General features: G+C 45.5%; 5 protein-coding genes across 5 annotated transcripts; 2 read left to right on the forward strand and 3 right to left on the reverse strand.

Annotated features, from left to right (window-relative positions):
- Window positions 1-407: 407 nt before the first annotated feature.
- Window positions 408-5,554, forward strand: Pmar_PMAR011749 (gag/pol/env polyprotein, putative; the record flags this gene model as incomplete). The annotated part of the gene is made up of 9 exons (XM_002773841.1): window positions 408-740; window positions 814-902; window positions 1,180-1,250; window positions 1,302-1,636; window positions 1,715-1,858; window positions 1,904-2,006; window positions 2,046-3,348; window positions 3,385-3,502; window positions 3,566-5,554. The coding sequence occupies 9 exons, from the start codon at window positions 408-410 to the stop codon at window positions 5,552-5,554; spliced, it is 4,485 nt and encodes a 1,494-aa protein (XP_002773887.1).
- A 3,123-nt stretch (window positions 5,555-8,677) lies between these two features.
- Window positions 8,678-9,811, reverse strand: Pmar_PMAR011750 (hypothetical protein; the record flags this gene model as incomplete). The annotated part of the gene is made up of 2 exons (XM_002773842.1): window positions 8,678-8,935; window positions 8,969-9,811. 2 exons carry the CDS (start codon window positions 9,809-9,811, stop codon window positions 8,678-8,680), a joined length of 1,101 nt encoding a protein of 366 aa, XP_002773888.1.
- A 4,249-nt stretch (window positions 9,812-14,060) lies between these two features.
- Pmar_PMAR011751 (hypothetical protein) lies at window positions 14,061-14,771 on the reverse strand (the record flags this gene model as incomplete). Its single annotated transcript, XM_002773843.1, has 1 exon — window positions 14,061-14,771. One exon carries the CDS (start codon window positions 14,769-14,771, stop codon window positions 14,061-14,063), a length of 711 nt encoding a protein of 236 aa, XP_002773889.1.
- A 981-nt stretch (window positions 14,772-15,752) lies between these two features.
- Pmar_PMAR011752 (hypothetical protein) lies at window positions 15,753-16,502 on the reverse strand (the record flags this gene model as incomplete). The annotated part of the gene is made up of 1 exon (XM_002773844.1): window positions 15,753-16,502. The coding sequence occupies one exon, from the start codon at window positions 16,500-16,502 to the stop codon at window positions 15,753-15,755; it is 750 nt and encodes a 249-aa protein (XP_002773890.1).
- Window positions 16,503-19,783: 3,281 nt separating this feature from the next.
- Window positions 19,784-20,781, forward strand: Pmar_PMAR011753 (hypothetical protein; the record flags this gene model as incomplete). Its single annotated transcript, XM_002773845.1, has 2 exons — window positions 19,784-20,197; window positions 20,284-20,781. The coding sequence occupies 2 exons, from the start codon at window positions 19,784-19,786 to the stop codon at window positions 20,779-20,781; spliced, it is 912 nt and encodes a 303-aa protein (XP_002773891.1).
- Window positions 20,782-20,810: the final 29 nt, after the last annotated feature.

The raw sequence follows: 20,810 nt of genomic DNA on the forward strand, positions 1-20,810 counted from the left end.
TCGGTATTATCACCGCCCTCTGCTGCCTATTGGCTTACACGCAGTCTCACCCAACATTCCCAAATAACTAATGCGTTGCGGTGAAGCGTGCCTTGACGACTTTCTAAGCACGATACAATGATCCATATGGGAATCATGAATAGAAACCTCGGGTGAAATAAAGGGTCATGAGAAGGTGGTGAGGGTTCGAGGTATACCCAACCCATGGTATTATAACCCTTGTAGTAAACCGCCTCTCTCATTTGCTAGGATACATCATTGTGTTCGTATGTCTCTGTGGCGTGTGCAAGTCAATGATACTATAGCGCCCTTGTGTATTGTCCCCTAGCGTAAAGCTAGTCGTTATTACGGAAGTTTTATTGTAATGTATGAACTAGATACAAGCTCAATTTTAATTACCTTCTCCTATGTCACAGTATCCGTCGAGTTCTAAGGGTGGTGATAATCCTGCTGATTCTAGTAAACGGTCTACACAGGCCGGGAACACTAAATTGGTACCCGATGCAGGATATCTTGCTCTTACTGGCCCCGGACATCGATCAGAAGGTGGTGTTTCTTCGGCTCGGAGTGAGTTTGCTAAGGCTGTTGGCCTTGATGCTAGACTCATTCATCTGCTTAAATCTGAAGAAGTTGAAGCTCTTGTGACTAAAACTTCTGGTGAGGATCTGGACAAACGTCTGCAACTTCGATTTCTATATCAGTCGGTTTTGGCTGAAGTCCCTAACGTTGCTGCTGCCCAGGTGAATGTTCCTCATGTACCTTCTCGGTTGGACTATGCTCGATATCATAGGCCTCTTCCTACGCCTGGGTTAGGTGGACGAAGTGATAATGGATGTGGTTCTAGCATTCATGATCTATGTATGGAGCAAGGTGATGCTGATGATTCTCTCAACATCAAATCGGTAGGTATGGTTTCTTCTTTACCTATACCTGGTGGTGGTCAATGTTTTAATGGCCGTAGTGATACAAGATCTATATCTTATTTTGTGCGAGAATGGCTCCAAATGTGTCGTCTTTATGGTTTATCGACGGCTAATTGTTGGAGGTATCTTCTGAGATGTATCAATGCTAGTGTACGATCAGAGCTGATGGATAGCTTGGAAGAAAAGGGTCTTTTAGTTTCTGCTTCGGTTGAGCAGCGACTGCAACATGCTGAGATGTTTTGAGAGGTGCTTACAGTATCACGGATGATACCGTGAAGTATCGTCAACGACTTGCTCAAGTTAAGCAGAAGACCAATGAACTTATTGGTGAATATATTGGTCGCCTGAGGGAATCTCTAGCGGAAGGTCGATGCTTAGGTATTAGTATTGCCAATGATGAATTGCTGGATAAGTTTGTTCGTGGGTTACGACCAAATTATCAGAAAGCGGTGAAGACTATTTATGCTCATATTCGTGATACCAACGAATTATGTAGCGTCTTAACTCTTTGGGAAGCCTCCAATAGTGAGTCTGGTGCTACTGTAAATGTTGTTAGTACTGGTGAAGACTCGGTTAATGTTGAAGGTTCTCAAGTGGGCCAAGGACCTCAGAGTCAAGGAAGTGCTCAAGTTAGAGTTAAGGTCCCTATCAAGTGTTGGTACTGTAATGGTGCTGGTCATATGAAGCGAGATTGTGATCTTTGGAAGGCTAAAGTGAGATCTCAGCCGACTCAGATAGTTAATGCTGATGTTCCAAAATCTGTGGACCCTTCATCTGTAGTTGCTTCTCAGCAATTGAGTCCGAGCTCTGTGAATGTAGCGCCAGCAGTTGCTGTACCAGCAACTACTAAACCTATTGGTAATAAAAGTTCTGATCAAGATCCTGCTAATGTTGCTACTCGAGGATTTGAGAAAGTATCGGTTATCTCAGCTATAGTGAGTGGTAAGAGACATTGTATGGTTGACCTGATTATTCGTCAGGAACCTCGATGTTCTCAATGGGGTGCTAAGGTTGCTGCACTGTTGGATACAGGTGGTCAAGGTACAGCATATATTAATGCTGATCTGTATCGTGCTATTAAAAGTGAGGGTTTATTTGATGATTCCTTGAGTACTTGCCAAGGTGTTACTTTTGGTAACGGTGAACGTGTAGCTGCTTTAGGTTGCTTCTTTGCTTCTCTAGAGGATGGTGACAAGAAGGAGTTGGTGAAATCGGTTCAATTCAAGGTGATTGAGGGATTAACTCCCCTTGTCATTGTTGGTATTGAGACTATAAAACGTTCTACTCTACTTCAGTCAATGCTACTTGCTAGTATATCGAGCATAGCTATTGATGGTGCGACTTCTGATACCATTGATGTCAATGACCATATTGCAGTAGTTCAACCGGATGAGGTCAGAGCTGCGACTAATATGACTCTGGATGACCATGGTTATACTGTAGATTGTCCTGTAATGAGTGCTCGTTCGGTAATGCCTTATGCTGAGCCTCGGAGAAGGAGGAGCCGAAGTAAAGAAATTGCTATTCATAGGAGGATTCTTATCGCTGCTCGTGAAGGAAAGTTTGCTCCTATTGATGTTGCCTCAGCGACCGTCATAAACGAGGTTGTTCTGGTTGATAAGGGTTCCTCAAGTGGAGATGGTTCGTCTGTGATTCCTATTTATGATATGACTGACGATGAGATTAAGAAGAGATTTCGAGTGACTCTTGACTGCCGAAGATTGAATTGTATGAGGCTTGTTAAGAAGCCTGATTCTCCTGGTGAGTATATGTGGGTTTTGCCGACGGAGATGGCGGAAACGTGGAAGTTGGAATCTTCTGTTACTCAGAGTCAGACTAATGCCTTCCTTACTCTTCGTGAATGGCCGGGTCATTTACGACGGTTTTATTTCAAATTGGATCTGTCGGATGCATTTTCGGCAGTAAGAACCGCTAAGGATCTTTGGCCGTTATTCTGTTGTAAGACCTATGATGAATTTGGTCAGGAACATGTTTGGTGCTGTACCGTTATTGTTCAAGGATTTCGGTACTCTCCGATTTTATTCTCGAGAGTGGTCTCGGATGTATTAGAAGCAGCTAGAGCTGAATGTAAGCGTCTTGGTTATGATGTTAAGCTTACTCATTTCCAAGATGATATACTGGGTGGAGGTTCCTCGTTGACGGTGGTTTCCAAAGTGAAGGAGTTGGTAGAGCGTCTCTTTGTAGAGAGAGGTTTCCAAGTGGCTCCACATAAATGTCAACTTGGTGATGAAGTAGTTTTCTGTGGTCTTAAGTGTCTGCGAGGAGAAGTTCGTCCTTCAGAACGGAAAGTTCTGACTACTGCTATAGTTAATGCTTCGTGTGCTGACTTTGAAAGGATCACCGATGTTGAGGAGAAGAAGAAATGGATACGCTCGTGGAGTGGTAAATTTCAATGGCTTTCGAGGTGGTTATCCCCTAGAGCCAGAGTTGTTCTCTCCAGATTGCATAAGGTCTCTCCTGATGGTAATGAAGCTTTCTCGCTGGTTCGAGAAATTGCAGACTATTATTTTAGTGGTCTCGCATGTCTATATGTCTTCGGACATTCTGATACTTTTAAGGTATTAGCGAGTGTGATCATGACCGACTGCAATAAAGAGGTATGGTCTAGTATCCTCTTTCAGTTGGTAGCTATACCTCGGTGGGAGATGCGTTCGTTGGGAGCTACAGCGATGGGCTGGATGGCGGAGCTCGAGAATGTTATTCCCCGTGTAACCGATCTGCTGCATATTAGTATATGTGGTGATGAAGTTCTTATGTTGCTGCCATTGTGTTTGGATGGGGGCTCCTTATCTAATAATGATATGAAGAAGTCCTCTACTTTCAGGGAACGTAAAGCTCAGTTAATGTCGCTTCATCGTTTCTTACCACTGTGTATGGAGCCAGTTATTATGGTCGGTGATAATATGAATTCTGTTGGTGACCGACATTGGCATTCACTGGAAACTAATCATTGTGCTGATGAGTATGAGATGAATATGGTTATGGAATACCAACGGTCTGTGGTTGGTACGTTATGGGTCAATCGATCATCTTGTATATCTCTGGTGGACGCTATGGCTAGGATTTCCAAGGAGGAAGCTGACACTTTGGAATGTGATCGCCAAGACGGTTTGGTGGTTACTTTGAACCCTCTGTCATGTATGCTAGCTACCATTAATGATCTTGATGATGAGAGTATCTGTGTTATTGATGATGATGTAGAGTCTTGGAATGATATTGTGGTGGAACCTTTCGTTTGCCCCAAATTCTGTGATCTTGACGAGGTAAGAAGACAACAGTTGACGTGTCCAGAGGTTGTGGCTTTGAAAGGGCAGTCTGGTTTCCTCTCTGACCCTGATGGGACGGTGTATCGTGTGCAACGGTTCAGTCCTACTGGTACTCTTGTTAAGCAACTATTACTGCCTAAATCTTGTCGTAGACATCTTGTTGAGCAAGCTCATGCGGATACTCATGCTAATGGACGACAGTTGAAGTTCTTTCTCCAGTCTTGGGCGTGGTTTCCCAAGCTTGGTAATTTATGTCGTGCTGTGGCTCAGGCCTGTCCAACTTGTCAGTTGACAGCTAGTCAAGCTGGTAGGGAGTTTGCACCTCATGGTACTAGGAGACCTACTTCGGATACTCCGACGGCTTGGTTGAGAGTCGGGGTAGATGTGGTTCACATGGGTGGTGGTGGTAAGCTTTTGACAGCTACATGTTGGTATACTTCATTCTGTGATTTCGAGCCTATTCCTGATACGAAGGCAAGCTCTTTCATCCGTGGATTGTGTATATTATTCATGCGATGTGGATGGCCGCGATGTGTATTCTCTGATGGTGAGTTTAATTCTCAAGAAGTTCAGTCGTGGAGTAAAGAGGTTGGTATTTCGTGGACCATCCATGCTGCGAATCATCCACAGAGTGGAGGATTTTATGAGAGACGGCATCGAATGATCGTTGAGGCTATGAGGAAGTTTACTCTAGCAAGTGGATCGTTGTGGTCTGATGAGCTGATCCTTGCCCAGGTTAAATGGTTGGTTAATCATTCTGAGATTGGTGAGAGTGGAATCTGTCCGGCACTGCTCTTTTATGGTCGGGTGCTTCCTGTTCCTTGTATGAGGGGCGTTGATGATGACATCACGATCGAGCAGCCACAGTCTTTATGTGATCTCCTTAAGATTGTCGGTCGGGTTGATAGTCAGCGACAGAAGATGTTGGCTATGTTTCTTAATGAATGGCTTGATCAACGAGAACGGTCTCGTCCGACTATTCGATATGAGTCGAACTTGAAGCCTGGTGTGTTGGTTTATGTCTTCACAGAACGTGTGAATAAGCTTTCTCCTACGTTCCGTGGTCCTTTTCCAGTGCTTTCAGTTCGTGGTCGTCATGTTTTGGTTACTACTTCTTCTGGTGTTGAGATGCACTGGCTTGGTAACGTTAAACGGTTTAAGACTCTTGAACCAGATGGACGTCGCCAAGCAGCAGTAGCTTCTGAAGAACGTACTCAACAAGCTTTACGAGAAGAGAATCGAGTTAAGGATGTTTTGCCTGTGCGTTCTTCGAAACGTCTACGTGGTGAGTCTCCTGGTCTGATGGAGACTGTTGAACGAGCTAAGAAGGTTGCTAGATCGTGATGGTTATTTAGGGGGGCTGTAATGTAGTAAACCGCCTCTCTCATTTGCTAGGATACATCATTGTGTTCGTATGTCTCTGTGGCGTGTGCAAGTCAATGATACTATAGCGCCCTTGTGTATTGTCCCCTAGCGTAAAGCTAGTCGTTATTACGGAAGTTTTATTGTAATGTATGAACTAGATACAAGCTCAATTTTAATTACCTTCTCTTATGTCACAGTATCCGTCGAGTTCTAAGGGTGGTGATAATCCTGCTGATTCTAGTAAACGGTCTACACAGGCCGGGAACACTAAACCTCATGTCTATCATCCGATGTACTGCTGCTGCTGCCAACAATAATATGTACGGCCTCACTTACTGTCATCACCTAGTTCATTATCACGTGGTGTCACATCTTAACATGATGATTGAAAGCTTTGATGATGTTTACGCAGTAGACAAGGTTAGTTGTGGGTGCCGCAATGACCGTTTCATGTGGCGCACTACGAAAGATCTTCCGTGACAGTTACAGTGAAAATCATCGATCAATAGAATATCATGAATTTTGCTCATGACTCATTCGATGGTTGTCCGTGAAAACAGTGAATCCTGGAAATGGTGAACCGGAAAAATTTCCCGTGAACCCTGATAACAGTGAAGGAACTTGCGCGCTCCACGAGCGAGCGCCACCAAAATTCAAGTCGAGATCCCCTTACGTCATATATGTTGTAATCGACCGGTTGGTCTAGCGGTTAGGCATTAAAGGTAGCAGCCGACTGTCCAAGGTTCAAATCTTTTGATCGACATGGCAATTTTGTAATTGAGACGCGGATTATGCTGGACCGGGCCTGGGTGCGTGAATATGAGTTTGTGTTCATGAAGATGAGTTTGCGTGCAGGGCTTCATCCAGCGGCTTCACCCGGTGTTATCAAGAGTCTGATCGAGCGAGTATAAGTGTGCCATAGTTCTATCATTATCTGAGTTATCTCAGTTCTTCTTCGTTTATTTATCTTCGTTCGGTTCGGTTAGAAGATCGGTTCTATCGACCTTCGGTCTAACTGTCTTGACTTGCCTCCGTCTTATATTTGTGGTATCGATCGACAGTAACTAAATACCCTACAACCGGCTAGTGCCACTACCGTATCACTAAGTTAGCTGGTATATTACAAGAGCTGGAGTCGAGTTGGCTTATCTAGTTATAGCCGTGAGATATCGATTTTGGTACAGGTTCAACCGCGGCAGTTGAGGACTGTTGCCTGTTCGTATCGTTGCGCAACTGCTCTGTAACACGACTCATGGGGAGGAGACGAAATAAAGACGTATTATTGATAAGGAAGAGCACGCAAGTACAATAATCTGGCGCTTGCGTGCTCTCCACGTGAAAGAATGAGTGAAGGTTAAAGTCAGAGCTACAGACTATGGCTAGTTGAATCTCGGCTAAATGGCAACATATCTACGGTCTCCAGATTCAATAGCCAACTACACCTCAAGATCTGACTCTATGCAGGACTTAGCGACATTATGATGAGAGACGGTGGATTCTCGACCTGACTTGATGTTACGTACTGAGAGACGTCTAACAACACCATCAGAGCCAGGGAGAGTCTTGACAACCCGAGCAGGATTGATAGACTTGCCGCTCTTGACAAAGATCAGGCTAGGCTTCGATCGTTCCACAGGAGACAAGTAGCTATGTGCCTGCGTGCCAGGCAACGTGACTGTGGTGTTAAGCCAATGCACGGCGTGTTGTGAGGTTCGGTATTATCACCGCCCTCTGCTGCCTATTGGCTTACACGCAGTCTCACCCAACATTCCCAAATAACTAATGCGTTGCGGTGAAGCGTGCCTTGGTGACTTTCTAAGCACGATACAATGATCCATATGGGAATCATGAATAGAAACCTCGGGTGAAATAAAGGGTCATGAGAAGGTGGTGAGGGTTCGAGTTATACCCAACCCATGGTATTATAACCCTCATGTCTATCATCCGATGTACTGCTGCTGCTGCTGCTGCTGCCAACAATAATATGTACGGCCTCACTTACTGTCATCACCTAATTCATTATCACGTGGTGTCACATCTTAACATGATGATTGAAAGCTTTGATGATGTTTACGCAGTAGACAAGGTTAGTTGTGGGTGCCGCAATGACCGTTTCATGTGGCGCACTACGAAAGATCTTTCGTGACAGTTACAGTGAAGAACATCGACCAATAGGTTATCATGAATTTTGCTCATGACTCATTCGATGGTTGTCCGTGAAAACAGTGAATCCTGGAAATGGTGAACCGGAAAAATTTCCCGTGAACCCTGATAACAGTGAAGGAACTTGCGCGCTCCACGAGCGAGCGCCACCAAAATTCAAGTCGAGATCCCCTTACGTCATATATGTTGTAATCGACCGGTTGGTCTAGCGGTTAGGCGTTAGAGGTAGCAGCCGACTATCCAAGGTTCAAATCTTTTGATCGTCATGGCAATTTTGTAATTGAGACGCGGTTTATGCTGGACCGGGCCTGGGTGCGTGAATATGAGTTTGTGTTCATGAAGATGAGTTTGCGTGCAAGGCTTCATCCAGCGGCTTCACCCGGTGTTATCAAGAGTCTGATCGATCGAGTATAAGTGTGACATAGTTCTATTATTATCTGAGTTATCTCAGTTCTTCTTCGTTTATTTATCTTCGTTCGGTTCGGTTAGAAGATCGGTTCTATCGACCTTCGGTCTAACTGTCTTGACTTGCCTCCGTCTTATATTCGTGGTATCGATCGACAGTAACTAAATACCCTACAACCGGCTAGTGCCACTACCGTATCACTAAGTTAGTTGGTATATTACAAGAGCTGGAGTCGAGTTGGCTTATCTAGTTATAGCAGTGAGATATCGATTTTGGTACAGGTTCAACCGCGGCAGTTGAGGACTGTTGCCTGTTCGTATCGTTGCGCAACTGCTCTGTAACACGACTCATGGGGAGGAGACGAAATAAAGACGTATTATTGAAAAGGAAGAGCACGCAAGTACAATAATCTGGTGCTTGCGTGCTCTCCACGTGAAAGAATGAGTGAAGGTTAAAGTCAGAGCTACAGACTATGGCTAGTTGAATCTCGGCTAAATGGCAACATATCTACGGTCTCCAGATTCAATAGCCAACTACACCTCAAGATCTGACTCTATGCAGGACTTAGCGACATTATGATGAGAGACGGTGGATTCTCGACCTGACTTGATGTTACGTACTAAGAGACGTCTAACAACACCATCAGAGCCAGGGAGAGTCTTCACAACCCGAGCAGGATTGATAGACTTGCCGCTCTTGACAAAGACCAACTCATCAGCAGCGAAAGAAAGAACTCCCGCTCTACCTCTACTGCCACCCCGGGCATTGCGGGTGGAACGATCCTTCAACCACTGAAAATGAAAAGAGAGAAAATAGTTTCTTACAGCTGACAATCGCCTAGGAGGCGTCCCGAGAGCGCCTCCAGGTAAGAAACCCGGACCACCTTGACGAACAGCAGAAGATTTGATGAGGAGGTCGATACCGGGATCATCATCCCCATCGCAGCGAACACCATCTTGAGACAATTCGAGCAAGGGCTCAGTGAGGCGATCTGTTCGTCGGATATAACCGAAACACAGACTATCAGGGCATATAGTATTCACTTCCTCACCAGTACTGCTGATACCGAGCGGTCGCTGATTCATAATGAGCGAAATCTCCATCAACAACATCCGCAAGGAAGCAACGTCAGAATCAAATGTGGCGAATAGTCGCCTGAGTAATGGCAACTCACCAAAGAAGCGAAGTGGACGGCGAACTCCTTGTTTTCGGCGCTCATATAGAGACCCTTCAAATGGCGAGCGAGAAGCCAAATGCACACTTTGAATACCCAAGTTCTTGAGACCATCCAAGTATAAACTGCTGCGAAAGTAAGCCGCACGGTCTGAGAAGACGCACAATGGACGGCCGAACATCAAAGTCAGCTCCTTGATAGAATCCAGAGAGCACTTTGAGTCCTCTCTGGGAGTACTTAACAAAGTACAATGCCGTGCTGCAGCACAGATGCAGACAACGGCTTGGACCTTAGGTGCCAAGGAGACGTAGTCGATCCCGACGACACTGTAAGCAGGCAGTTTCATGAGTCTACTAATGTCAAAAAAGGGTCCCCCACACGGAACGGCCCAGTTCTTAGGGAACGTCGCACAGAAGACACAGTGCTGCCGCACCGCTACAGTCGCGGATCGGAGTCTCTCAGCATGGAAGCCTTGACCAACCTTACCACACATATAGTCCACTCCACAGTGCCCATAACCTCGGTGGACATCTCGAAGAAGCATATCTCGGAGGAGACCGCTAATTAGTGGCCGAAAGAGAACTACTGCGGAGGCAGAACTAGAGCGGAAGGTAAGTACTCCCTCAATGTCATAGTATGGGTCTGCTAGGTCCTTGCCTCGGACAGTAGCCACGGGCGGATTTCTCCCTTGGTCGATACGGAGAAGAACAAGTAGGTCATCCCGATCCCAACTCTGAGGGAAAGACGCAAAATCCCTCGCGCGAGGACCGCGACGAAACTTGTCATGAATGACGACCCGCCAAACTCGTAGACACCAGCGGGCGACCGCAACCTGACGGCATGCGAGGCTCAGACTCCAACAGCTACGTCGCAGCTTCAACGACAAAGGTTCACTGTCATCGGAGTAATCGGTGCTTAGTAGGGAGCTTCGTCCCTGGTCGCTGACTGCGAAACACCGATCCACGAAGATCTTCTCCTGCATAGCGAAGCTGGCTTCCGGAAAAACTTGCTGTATAACATAAAGAGCAGCCTCGTCAACCTCTGACAAGGAGGATATCGGGTGCTCTTCTTCGTGCGGCCTAGAATAGCCAGGGCCACAGTAATCAAAACACAGGTCATGGACTTGGACTGCTCCCAGAATTTCGGCCAGGACGAAGATATCGTCGGCGAACGGATAATCGACAGAAACAGTGGCACGTTTGAGCAGTTGGAACAGTGGTAGAGATGCTTGTCCCTTGCCCCAGTGCTCAGTACTCGGCTGAGGTCGTCGGCCACGATATTCTGGGTCCCAGGAAGATGCATAATTTCATACGATCCGCAGGCCTTCCGTATCTCGCCCAACTCATTCCCTAGAGCCGAAGCGAGACGATGCGGAGCGTGGCGTTCCACCGCTGTGAACTTCAAAGTGCTGCAAGACGAAAGACACCAACGGACTGTACTGTGGTTGTCAGACTGGATGATTGGTGGATCTAACGCGACCCGCGAGGTACTGAAGGACATTGAAAACAGTTGCCTCGAGATACGGGACAACCAACAGACACCACGATGAAGGGCCATCATCTCCCTACGATTTGAGTGATACCGCTGCTGAAGAGCCGTCCAAGAACACGCGTCTCGGACTAGGGGCAACAGAGACCCATCACCTTGACGTAAGCCTATAAACACTCCTGCCCCAGAGGCGCTCGCATCAGATGTTCACAAGGAGATGATACCGAGTTCTTGATAAAGTCGATCCAACGTGAACGTATTTCCATCCAACATCTCCATTGGTCCGCCGAGAAATCATCTTGGCCGAGCTCGCGAAACCATGATACCTTGTTCAAGACCGAGCCGAACAATCGGCGGGATATATAGATGTTGGCTATACATATGTCGGAGCATATAGAATGCTGAATGACAATCTGCAAAGATCAGTACCGCTGGCCGAAGGAGCCTCAGACAGCACATGAGCACAGGGATGAAGATAGTATGAGTGGAACTCGACGGTAACGCCTGGTTCAAGGGCCTATAATCACAAACAAGACGACCATTTTTACTCGAGCCGGTCAGGAAAACCTCAGCAGCAGCAGCTGGAGGTTTGGAGGACATGCGCCGCCAGTGACCTCGGGAGACACGTGGAGACCAGTGACTGATACAGCAGCCGCTGTTTCGCACTCAACTTGGCGTAGACCTTAGTGGCATATTGGTGACCCTTGCGAATATTCTTAGGTTTAGGGCAGCAAATCTCCCAGAAATAAGATTGGTAGTTCGGAAGCCTGCTCTTATCATCGCCCACAAACGGCACAAGCGCCGAGAAATAACCACGATGATCTTGACGGAATGGTTGACGATCACTCAAAGAAAGACAGTACTGAGTAACCTGGGCTCAAGTCTCCTCCGAAACCTGGAGCTCGAGATACTCGGCAAGATCCATGGGGATGAAGATTCCCCGATTGACGGACTAGTCTTGCCATGACCTTCCAGATCTTCGCAGAGGAAGCTTGTTATACATTTGGTATCAAAAATGGTATCATTTACTTTTTGTTATTGGTATCATTACCATTGGTATTATTTATTTTTTGGTATCATTTACTGACATTTGGTATACCGGTGCGGGCGAGTTTGTTGTTCACTATTGTCAGGCTTTCACCCGCTTTAGTGGGAGAAAAAGTCGCTAAAACGGATTCACTCGCCCTCCACCCTTTTCAGGATTCACTGTTTTCAGGCGGGACTCATTCGATTGATTGGGGCTCCCGGAGCAATCATCTGGAAGTGTACAGTTAGTTGCAGACTTTAATGAATTACGACCAGTGGAAGTAGAACGGGCCTCGTACCCTACTGGCGGCGATGGTAACGAGGCCCTGTGGCTTTTCCCGGCTTCTGAGAAGGTCGAGTAATGACGCCCATCTCCGCGGACGCCGCAGCATTGAGGTTATCGTTGCGCAACTGCTCTGTAACACGACTCATGGGGAGAAGACGAAATAAAGACGTATTATTGAAAAGGAAGAGCCCGCAAGTACAATAGGCTGGTGCTTGCGTGCTGTCCACGTGAAGGTTAAAGTCAGAGTTACAGACTATGGCTAGTTGAATCTCGGCTAAATGGCAACAGACCTCAACTTGAGGTATTGACCAGCTAGGGCCAGTAAGCTTACCTAACTCAGCTCGCACGCCTCCTTAGCGGTTACGCCGGGTCCACGAGTTGTAATACAATGCTATCCAGGAGCTCAGTATAGAAGTTGTATTTCTTCATGTTCAAGAGGAACAGGCATTAGGACCTGTTGCCTCATGCATTGCTGTTTATCCTTGTTGTACTGCCAGAATTGTTCATCAACAAGGTTCCCATACTTCTTCTATAGTCACTACTATGGACTCAAACGCTTTGCTTATGGCAATCGTGTATTTCAGCTAGTTGGTAACGGATTGAAAACTCAATCCAGACAAAATATTTGATCAAAACTGGCGACAACACGGATTTCCGAATCCCGAATCCCGAAGAAAGAGCACCATTCAGTACTTCCCGAAGTACTACTTCCTGTCCACAACCATGGCATAGGGTGACTCAAAAGCTATTACTAGACCGTTCGTGTTGCTCCTACTTCCGAGGAGTCGCTTCAAGAGGCGCAACGAAAAACTAGGCGTGGAAAAGATGACATAATAATAATAATAATAATAATAATAATAATAATAATAATAATAATAATAATAATAATAATAATAATAATAATAATAATAATAATAATAATAATAATAATAATAATAATAATAATAATAATAATAATAATAATAATAATAATAATAATAATAATAATAATAATAATAATAATAATAATAATAATAATAATAATAATAATAATAATAATAATAATAATAATAATAATAATAATAATAATAATAATAATAATAATAATAATAATAATAATAATAATAATAATAATAATAATAATAATAATAATAATAATAATAATAATAATAATAATAATAATAATAATAATAATAATAATAATAATAATAATAATAATAATAATAATAATAATATGCGACCCGATCCGCAATAGTCTTAAGCTGCGGCTGCTGTGAGCAAGCTGACTACTTACACATTACCGGAGGGAGAGTGATCATTGAAAGTTGAATCGGTTCGGGGAGGAGTGGTAGAGAAATTACTGACATTTGGTATACCGGTGCGGGCGAGTTTGTTGTTCACTATTGTCAGACTTTCACCCGCTTTAGTGGGAGAAAAAGTCCCTAAAACGGATTCACTCGCCCTCCACCCTTTTCAGGATTCACTGTTTTCAGGCGGGACTCATTCGATTGCCATGCGACTGATAACAGTGAATCCTGAAAATGGTGAAGTGCGAGTGAGTCCGAATTCGTGAGTATCTGACCCACTAAAAATGGTGAAAGCCTATTAACGGTGAAGACAAACTCGCCCGCCTTCATGTGGTGAATATCTTTGGTTTTTGTACCACTCTCCTGGGACTATCTAACTTGAAATCACTACTCCCTGTCGCATAACTCTCCGCCGGTGTTGAGGAACTCCTCGACGACATGCGGTGACCAATAACACGACACTAAGATCTTGAGCCAAGATGGCTACAGAACCTCAATACTAGACACTTACAACGAGAAACGTAGGTTCTAAGAACCATACGATTCGCTATATGAGGAAAAGCGCACGCCCAATAATGCTACGTGCCTCACGATCTCAATACTCTAGTAAATACGTCAAAATACGTCACAATCTCATCCCCTCAGGTGGCGACATCTTAAGGAGCCACCTCATCTAAGCTCTCTTCTAGTAGGGTGTTTGTGACCTCATCCACTTTGATCTTCTTGACATCCCTCGGGGACAATCTCACAAAGGCTGCGACATTACCGATAGTTGATAGCTTACCATCGGGACCAATCCATAGTGGTAGAAGTCGTTCATCCAGTAGACGATACTCGTGGACCATATACTGACCGCTACCTGTCCAACGCTCAATCTTACCGTAATGACTCTTAGAATCTTGTGGATCTTTCCACAATATAAATTTAGTGTGCCTCAGTGAACGTGTAGACAGAGTAGGCTCTACAGAAAGCTCATCGTCAGTGATCTTGGGGTTTTCGTCGTCATTATAAAGTCCATTAGGAAGAAAGGCGTTCAGGTGATCAGCACTGTAGAGCTGGGAACGGTTACCATTAGACTTGACTTCATAACAACGGGAACCGACCCTGCGTATAATCTCACCTTCCTGCCATATACGGTCGAATCTGTGGCTCGGTTGCGTCCATACCAAAACCTTATCTCCCACATCGAACTCGTTCGGTTCGTTAGCCCGCTGCGGCGTACGCTCTTGCCAAAGCTTCCTCCAGTCCTCCACAATCCTTTCCCTCGACTTATCGACTCTAGGAAATCTGGTAAACCGGCAGGCCTCACAAGACTTAACAATGCGTTTAATATCAGAACGAGCCTTGGGCCACCAGAAATTCGACATTATTAATCGATAAGTATTATTGATACCAATGTACCCATGTAATATATGAAAATAGAGAATAATTTCTTTAATGAATAACGGAGCACAAGCACTTCGTGGTAGAACTATTTTAGGAGAATCATCATAGTACTTAGTACTAGTCTTAGTTAAAATCTTACAAAGTAGACCATTCACGACCATCATATGCTGCGCATACTTTTGGATACGAATAGATTCATCGTGAAGAACAGATACATTACTACTTAATACACGGAAAGTAGCAGCAGCCATGTCATCACGTTGCTGCTGAGATTGGATGAACCTCAATAAATAGTCATCACAATTGTTAATATGTTTATGACGCCATCCCTGGAAACACTCATTCAGCAGAATAAAGCATCTATAAGTAGGCAGATTATCAATAGTAGATAATGAGATTGTACAGCATTCTGGATGAGACTCAACGACAGATGGAAGTCCTCGAATGTCTCTCGCAGGAATATCTTGATTTATCCTCGAGAGCAAATATGGTTGAGCATTTCGATCAGCTGATACATGAGTGAAGCGAACAAAGATCTTATACGAACGAACAAGTCTTAACATATCAAGACAGCACTCACGTAATCGAGAGGTGGATAACCACTCTACTCCTTTCATCTTATGAGGGCGATCATCTAGTCGTCGGATCGCCGTAGTAGAATCACTCGAGAGAACGACTGACTCCAACTGTGGGAAGAAACCATCGAGCAATGAAGAATAAAACTGCCCCAGAGAGCTGCTCAGACAGAAAAGTTCCCTCCTATTTGCATGCCAGAAACGAGCACAGGTAGCGAACAGGTGAGAACGCGCACAAAGGATTATCATATGCGGAATCGCAGCTTCTGTGGTGTCAGAAAGTACGGTAGAATACCATACAGATGCAAACCCACAGTTCGAGGCATCATTCTCTATCACGAGAGACTTAACAGTGGAAAATAAGGGCAGCTCGAGAGGAATACGTGCTCATGATTCTACAGCAGCATTTAAATGCTTATTCACCTCCTTCTTGATGTCAGGAGGCAACACATCATCGAAAGCTATACTCTGGGACCCACTCACTCGACGGGCCCAATCACAATGCGCTCGAGCCTGTACTTCTTCTAACGATTGACGTAGATCTAGGAAGCGACCTGCTTGACGAAAGACCTCACGTTTAGTAGTGGAAACCGTAAAATTATTCACCGGTGGCTTCACGCGTAAGACACAGCCGTCCCACGCCCAGTAAGCACCCAGCCACTTGGAGTACTCATCTCTCCATACAGCTTTCTTCTCATACGGAATGTCGAACCCCGCCAAATCCAACACTTTATAGAGTGTAGCCTCGAACTCATCCAAGTGTACTTTTGACGACACCACAACGATATCGTCCATCACTCTGAGAGTACGCACCAAAGTGTGGAATCGGTCGAGTATACTCCATAGTAGGTCCAATGAGTGCTCTAAGGCCCCTGGGCCTATCGCCAGCCCGAAGGTTAGGCGAGAGCTCCTCATTTCTATACCACGACCATAATTGATATAGACTGGCCTCACAATGGCGAGCCTATAAAAGGCCTTCGCCAAATCGTATTGGCGAATCTCCACAGACGGCGTAATGATGGAACGTAACTGCTGAGTAATACGACCGATGCTGTGCTTACGGCTCGATGCGACTGGTGCTCGTAAATTGAGTATCCTGGCATCTACAACTGGCCTAATCCTCGTAGATTTAGCCATCGATATTATTGGAAATGCCTTGGCCCTATCCCTCGGCACTTCCTAGTCAGATACTCTCTCCCACCAATGGCGATTTTCATACATTTTTAGCTCATCTAGCCAGAGCTCATACTGGTCAGGACTGAGCTTCTGCAACAATCTATTCAGAGACCACGACCGTTGCTCATTCGCACTCTCGACTTCCTCCCAATCTACTAGAAATCGATACTCTTGCGACGGCGTATCGCGAACATCATCGGTTTCTAATTTAACCAATCGCATCTTGTAAGCTTCCGCATTCTTTATCGGTCTCCATCCAGAATCACAAAGCTTCTCAAGACACTGCTCGATCGAGTCGCAATTCTCGCATTCGCACTTACTATTACTATTAGGGATGCTTGTCGGTGTCCAACTATTAAACTCGGAAATTCCAACTCGGACTCCGCCGAGCTGTACTCCTTAATTTCACTCTCTGGTGCTTCAGAGTAACCGCCACCTCATCGCCTGAGACTGAGCATGCTATCGTACCATTAAGATGCACACCACTGCAATCAATCCTCTCTGGATTGATAATATCCACTGAGGATATCTCCGAGAACTCGTAGGACCCATCCTCTTCATTGAGAGACGGTACCGTCCTATTACGCGAGCTCTCTGACTCCCTGGATGCTTCCAATAACTTCGATCGGATCTTTCCCAAGGCTGTCTCATCATCAAATCTATAAACGAGCTTCGCACCGCACAAGCGCAACGCCGAACTTCCTAAGATGAGGTCGTATGATAGCCCATTTGCTATCAAGAATGGGAGAATCAATTCTTTATCTCCTACTCGACACAGAACGATCGTCTCTTCCGTGATCATTTGTGTTTGATTATTGGCAAACACCGCTCGCAGAGGAGCAATACTTTTTCTACTCAACTTCAAACGCTTGGCGAGATCCCTATTGATCAACGCCAGAGCCGATCCGCTATCCACAAGCGCGTCGAAGACTTCTCCTGCCAGAGTCACTTTACATGTACTAGGGGGACATGCCGTTGCTAACGTAAGAGACTTCAACTCCTTCGGCTCCTGTTCGGCAACAGATGCAATATCAATCAATCCCTGATCGATGTCGACTGCCATCGCTCCTCGACTGGTGGAGTTGTTCGGTCTCGCATCACCGCTCGTAGCGCCCATACCCTGGACTCTGCTAGACTTCTCATTTTGTGGATTGGGATTTTTCCTTGGACAATTACGAGCTACATGCCCAAATCCTCTACAATGATAACATTGCAAAGATCCTTTCGCACCGTTGAGGCCCTGACTCGCTCTCAATTGGGGTGGTTTAGAATCACCCTCACGGCGGATCGATCCTGGCCCTTGCCCCTTGCCAGCACCTTTCCCCGTGACTAAAGGCTTCGAATCTTTATAATCTTTCTCATAAAACTCTGCTGCATCTGCTATCACTGATAGAGGCTCGCTATACAACTTGGGACCGAAATATTGTTCCAACTTCACCACCAGACCACCGGGTAAACCCCTCAAAATCTGATTTCGCACATCACTACTACTGAGACTTGGTAGAGTCTCCCCGAGCTCCTGTACACGACCACAGAAGGAATTGACGCTTTCATCACTCTTCTTGAAAACTTTTCCGAAATTACTCACAGCTCGCCCTTCACTCCATAAATTCGCAAATTTCTCATCTAATCGCTCCCACAACATTTCGGAAATATCCCCTTGTAAACCATTATCTTCCAATTCCGTCAACTTCCCCAACTGCTCTTGGCAGTATGTTTTGGCTCTACCGACCAAATTTCTGCTCAAATAGTAACACGCCAACGGACCCTTCAACTGATAACTCTTACAAGCCGATCGAACTCTCTTCTTAAATATATCGTACGTCATAAACACATTATCAGCATTTTTCCCGTCTACGTCCCAAGGAGCAGCTTCTACCAGAGGGAGACTATTTAACTCTATCTTATTTTCGATCCAATGAGCAGGAGTCATTTTATTCTTCGAATCACTCCCCTCGATACCCAAGACCACCAACAATCGTGCGAGCATCACCGGATTTCTTTCCGTGAAGCACGCATCAAGAGCTGATATTTTCACTAGTGATCTCATCACTCCCAAGCTCAAACAGTACGCTAACTCCTGAGCTCCCTCTGTCAGGCCACTATCCAAAGTGCACCAATATAGAGCCGCATATATCGAACGCCAAACATCACTATAGTTCGTCACATTCGCATCCCTCGCGACCTCTCGGAAAACTCTTTCAATGCAACGGCCCCCTTACGTATCAAAACCCCGATCTTAGCCCGTGCTCTCACCTTGTCATCAACAGCTAGGAGTCGGTCTACTATGTCGCAGACTTTCTCGGACACTCGCTCATCATCGGGCTGCTCTGCTTGCACGTTCCGTAGGCCCTGCATCGACCACCAATTTGTCGCATAACTCTCCGCCGGTGTTGAGGAACTCCTCGCCGACATGCGGTGACCAATAACACGACACTAAGATCTTGAGCCAAGATGGCTACAGAACCTCAATACTAGAGACTTACAACGAGAAACGTAGGTTCTAAGAACCATACGATTCGCTATATAGGGAAAAGCGCACGCCCAATGATGCTACGTGCTTCACGATCTCAATACTCTGGTAAATACGTCAAAATACGTTACACTCCCTCTCTGGCTGTGGAGTTTTCGAGTGTTAGGCTTGCTCGAGGAAGGCTACATGAGACGTGCGCGAGGTGGGGTCAGACTCAAATTGGACATAGATGCGGGGTTCCCGCATTTGAGCGTGCTCATATTTTGTGCTGACCCTCAGGCAGCGCAAGATTCTATGTCGCTCGCCTAGAATCTAACCGTTTCAATCAAAGGCTTTATTGGATTGTATATCAAACTTGAGACTGTTTGGATTACGTCCGCCTGATCCTTACGACCTACCCGTTCGTCTACTCTGGTAGTCTATCATCGATCTCTATTTGTGATCTCTATCTCGTCTACATATAGAACTGTATCTTATCTGTATTATCTATGCATTCTATTAGTGAGTCGCCGCAGTTTGTGTTATGCAGCCGTCGGATTCTGGGTTTAGTTCTAGTGAACGCTTTACATCTGTGCAATCTACTTCGCACATCGAACCACCCTCCAGAAATTCTGAAATTTCTGGTATCTGGTCACGCCCATTGTCCGCACATTCTACCGGGATTTCCTACCGAACCTCTGCGTTCGCTATGTCGTCATCTATGCCTCAGCTTCTACCTGCTGGATCTAGCTCCAGCTCGGCAAGCTTATCTTCTTCAAGAAGGTCTTCTATGCTCCGCCATCGTTCTCTCCCCTCGAGAACACAAGAAGTTCGAGCCCGTTCTACTGTCTATGACCACGACGATCCTCAAGGAAATCTACCGTCATCTTCCAATGATGATATGGTACCTCAACACTCTACTGTTGGGGCTGGTCCTGAGATCTACGTTGAGCACAACGATGTTCTAGTTCTACCTGTGAGTAATGGTATCTCTGGTTGTCTGGACGACAAGGTTAACGACAAGCATTCTATCGGTTCTATCGTAACTGGTAACTCTAATGCTCTGTTTAATGGTAAGGACGACTCGTCTTCCGGCTACCCTGATCGGATGCACTGCACTCCGACATTCGGCAACGATTCTTCTAGTGCTGTTCCTATCTCCGATGGTTGCGGTCTACGTGGTTCACCTATTAATCTGGGTACTGTCTAAATGACTGGTGTCACTAGAACGCCGACCCCTGAAGCCTCTACTAAGAAGCGTGCTATTAGCGCTACTCGTCATTCCTCTAGTCTGGTGATATATCTGATGCTACTAATGGTAAGTCTGTATCTACTCCCAAGAATGATAACTCTGGTGATGATTCGGTTCCTCAACCTTCTGCTTCGTCGTCTAGTGGGTTTAAGACTATTGAGGCTGACTCTACTACACCCCTCGAGGGTAATGGTGATAGTTCTAATATATCGGGTAATGATGATCTGGCTAATTCTAGTAAGAAGACCGTTGCTACTGCTGTACCTTCTGCTGTTAATGTTCTTAATGGTAATGGTATCTCCAGCCCACATCTCAACACTACTGCTCAGCACTCTACTGGCCCTGTTAATACTACTATGCCGGTTACTCCTATTGTGCATCAAGGATTGGTCCAGCCCACTAATCCTATTATCGATGGATCTATGGTTTCTACCCTATTCCTGTTAACCCTTTTCCATCTAATGTGCAATCAAGTGTTGGTGCCTCTAATTTCCAATGAGGCTACATGCCTGGCCCTAATGGGGGCTTATCTCTAGTCCCCTATTCGGTTGTTGGTTCTCCATCT

This window comes from Perkinsus marinus (genome assembly GCF_000006405.1).
Source record: "Perkinsus marinus ATCC 50983 genomic scaffold scf_1104296958712, whole genome shotgun sequence".
NCBI classification, from domain to species: domain Eukaryota; phylum Perkinsozoa; order Perkinsida; family Perkinsidae; genus Perkinsus; species Perkinsus marinus.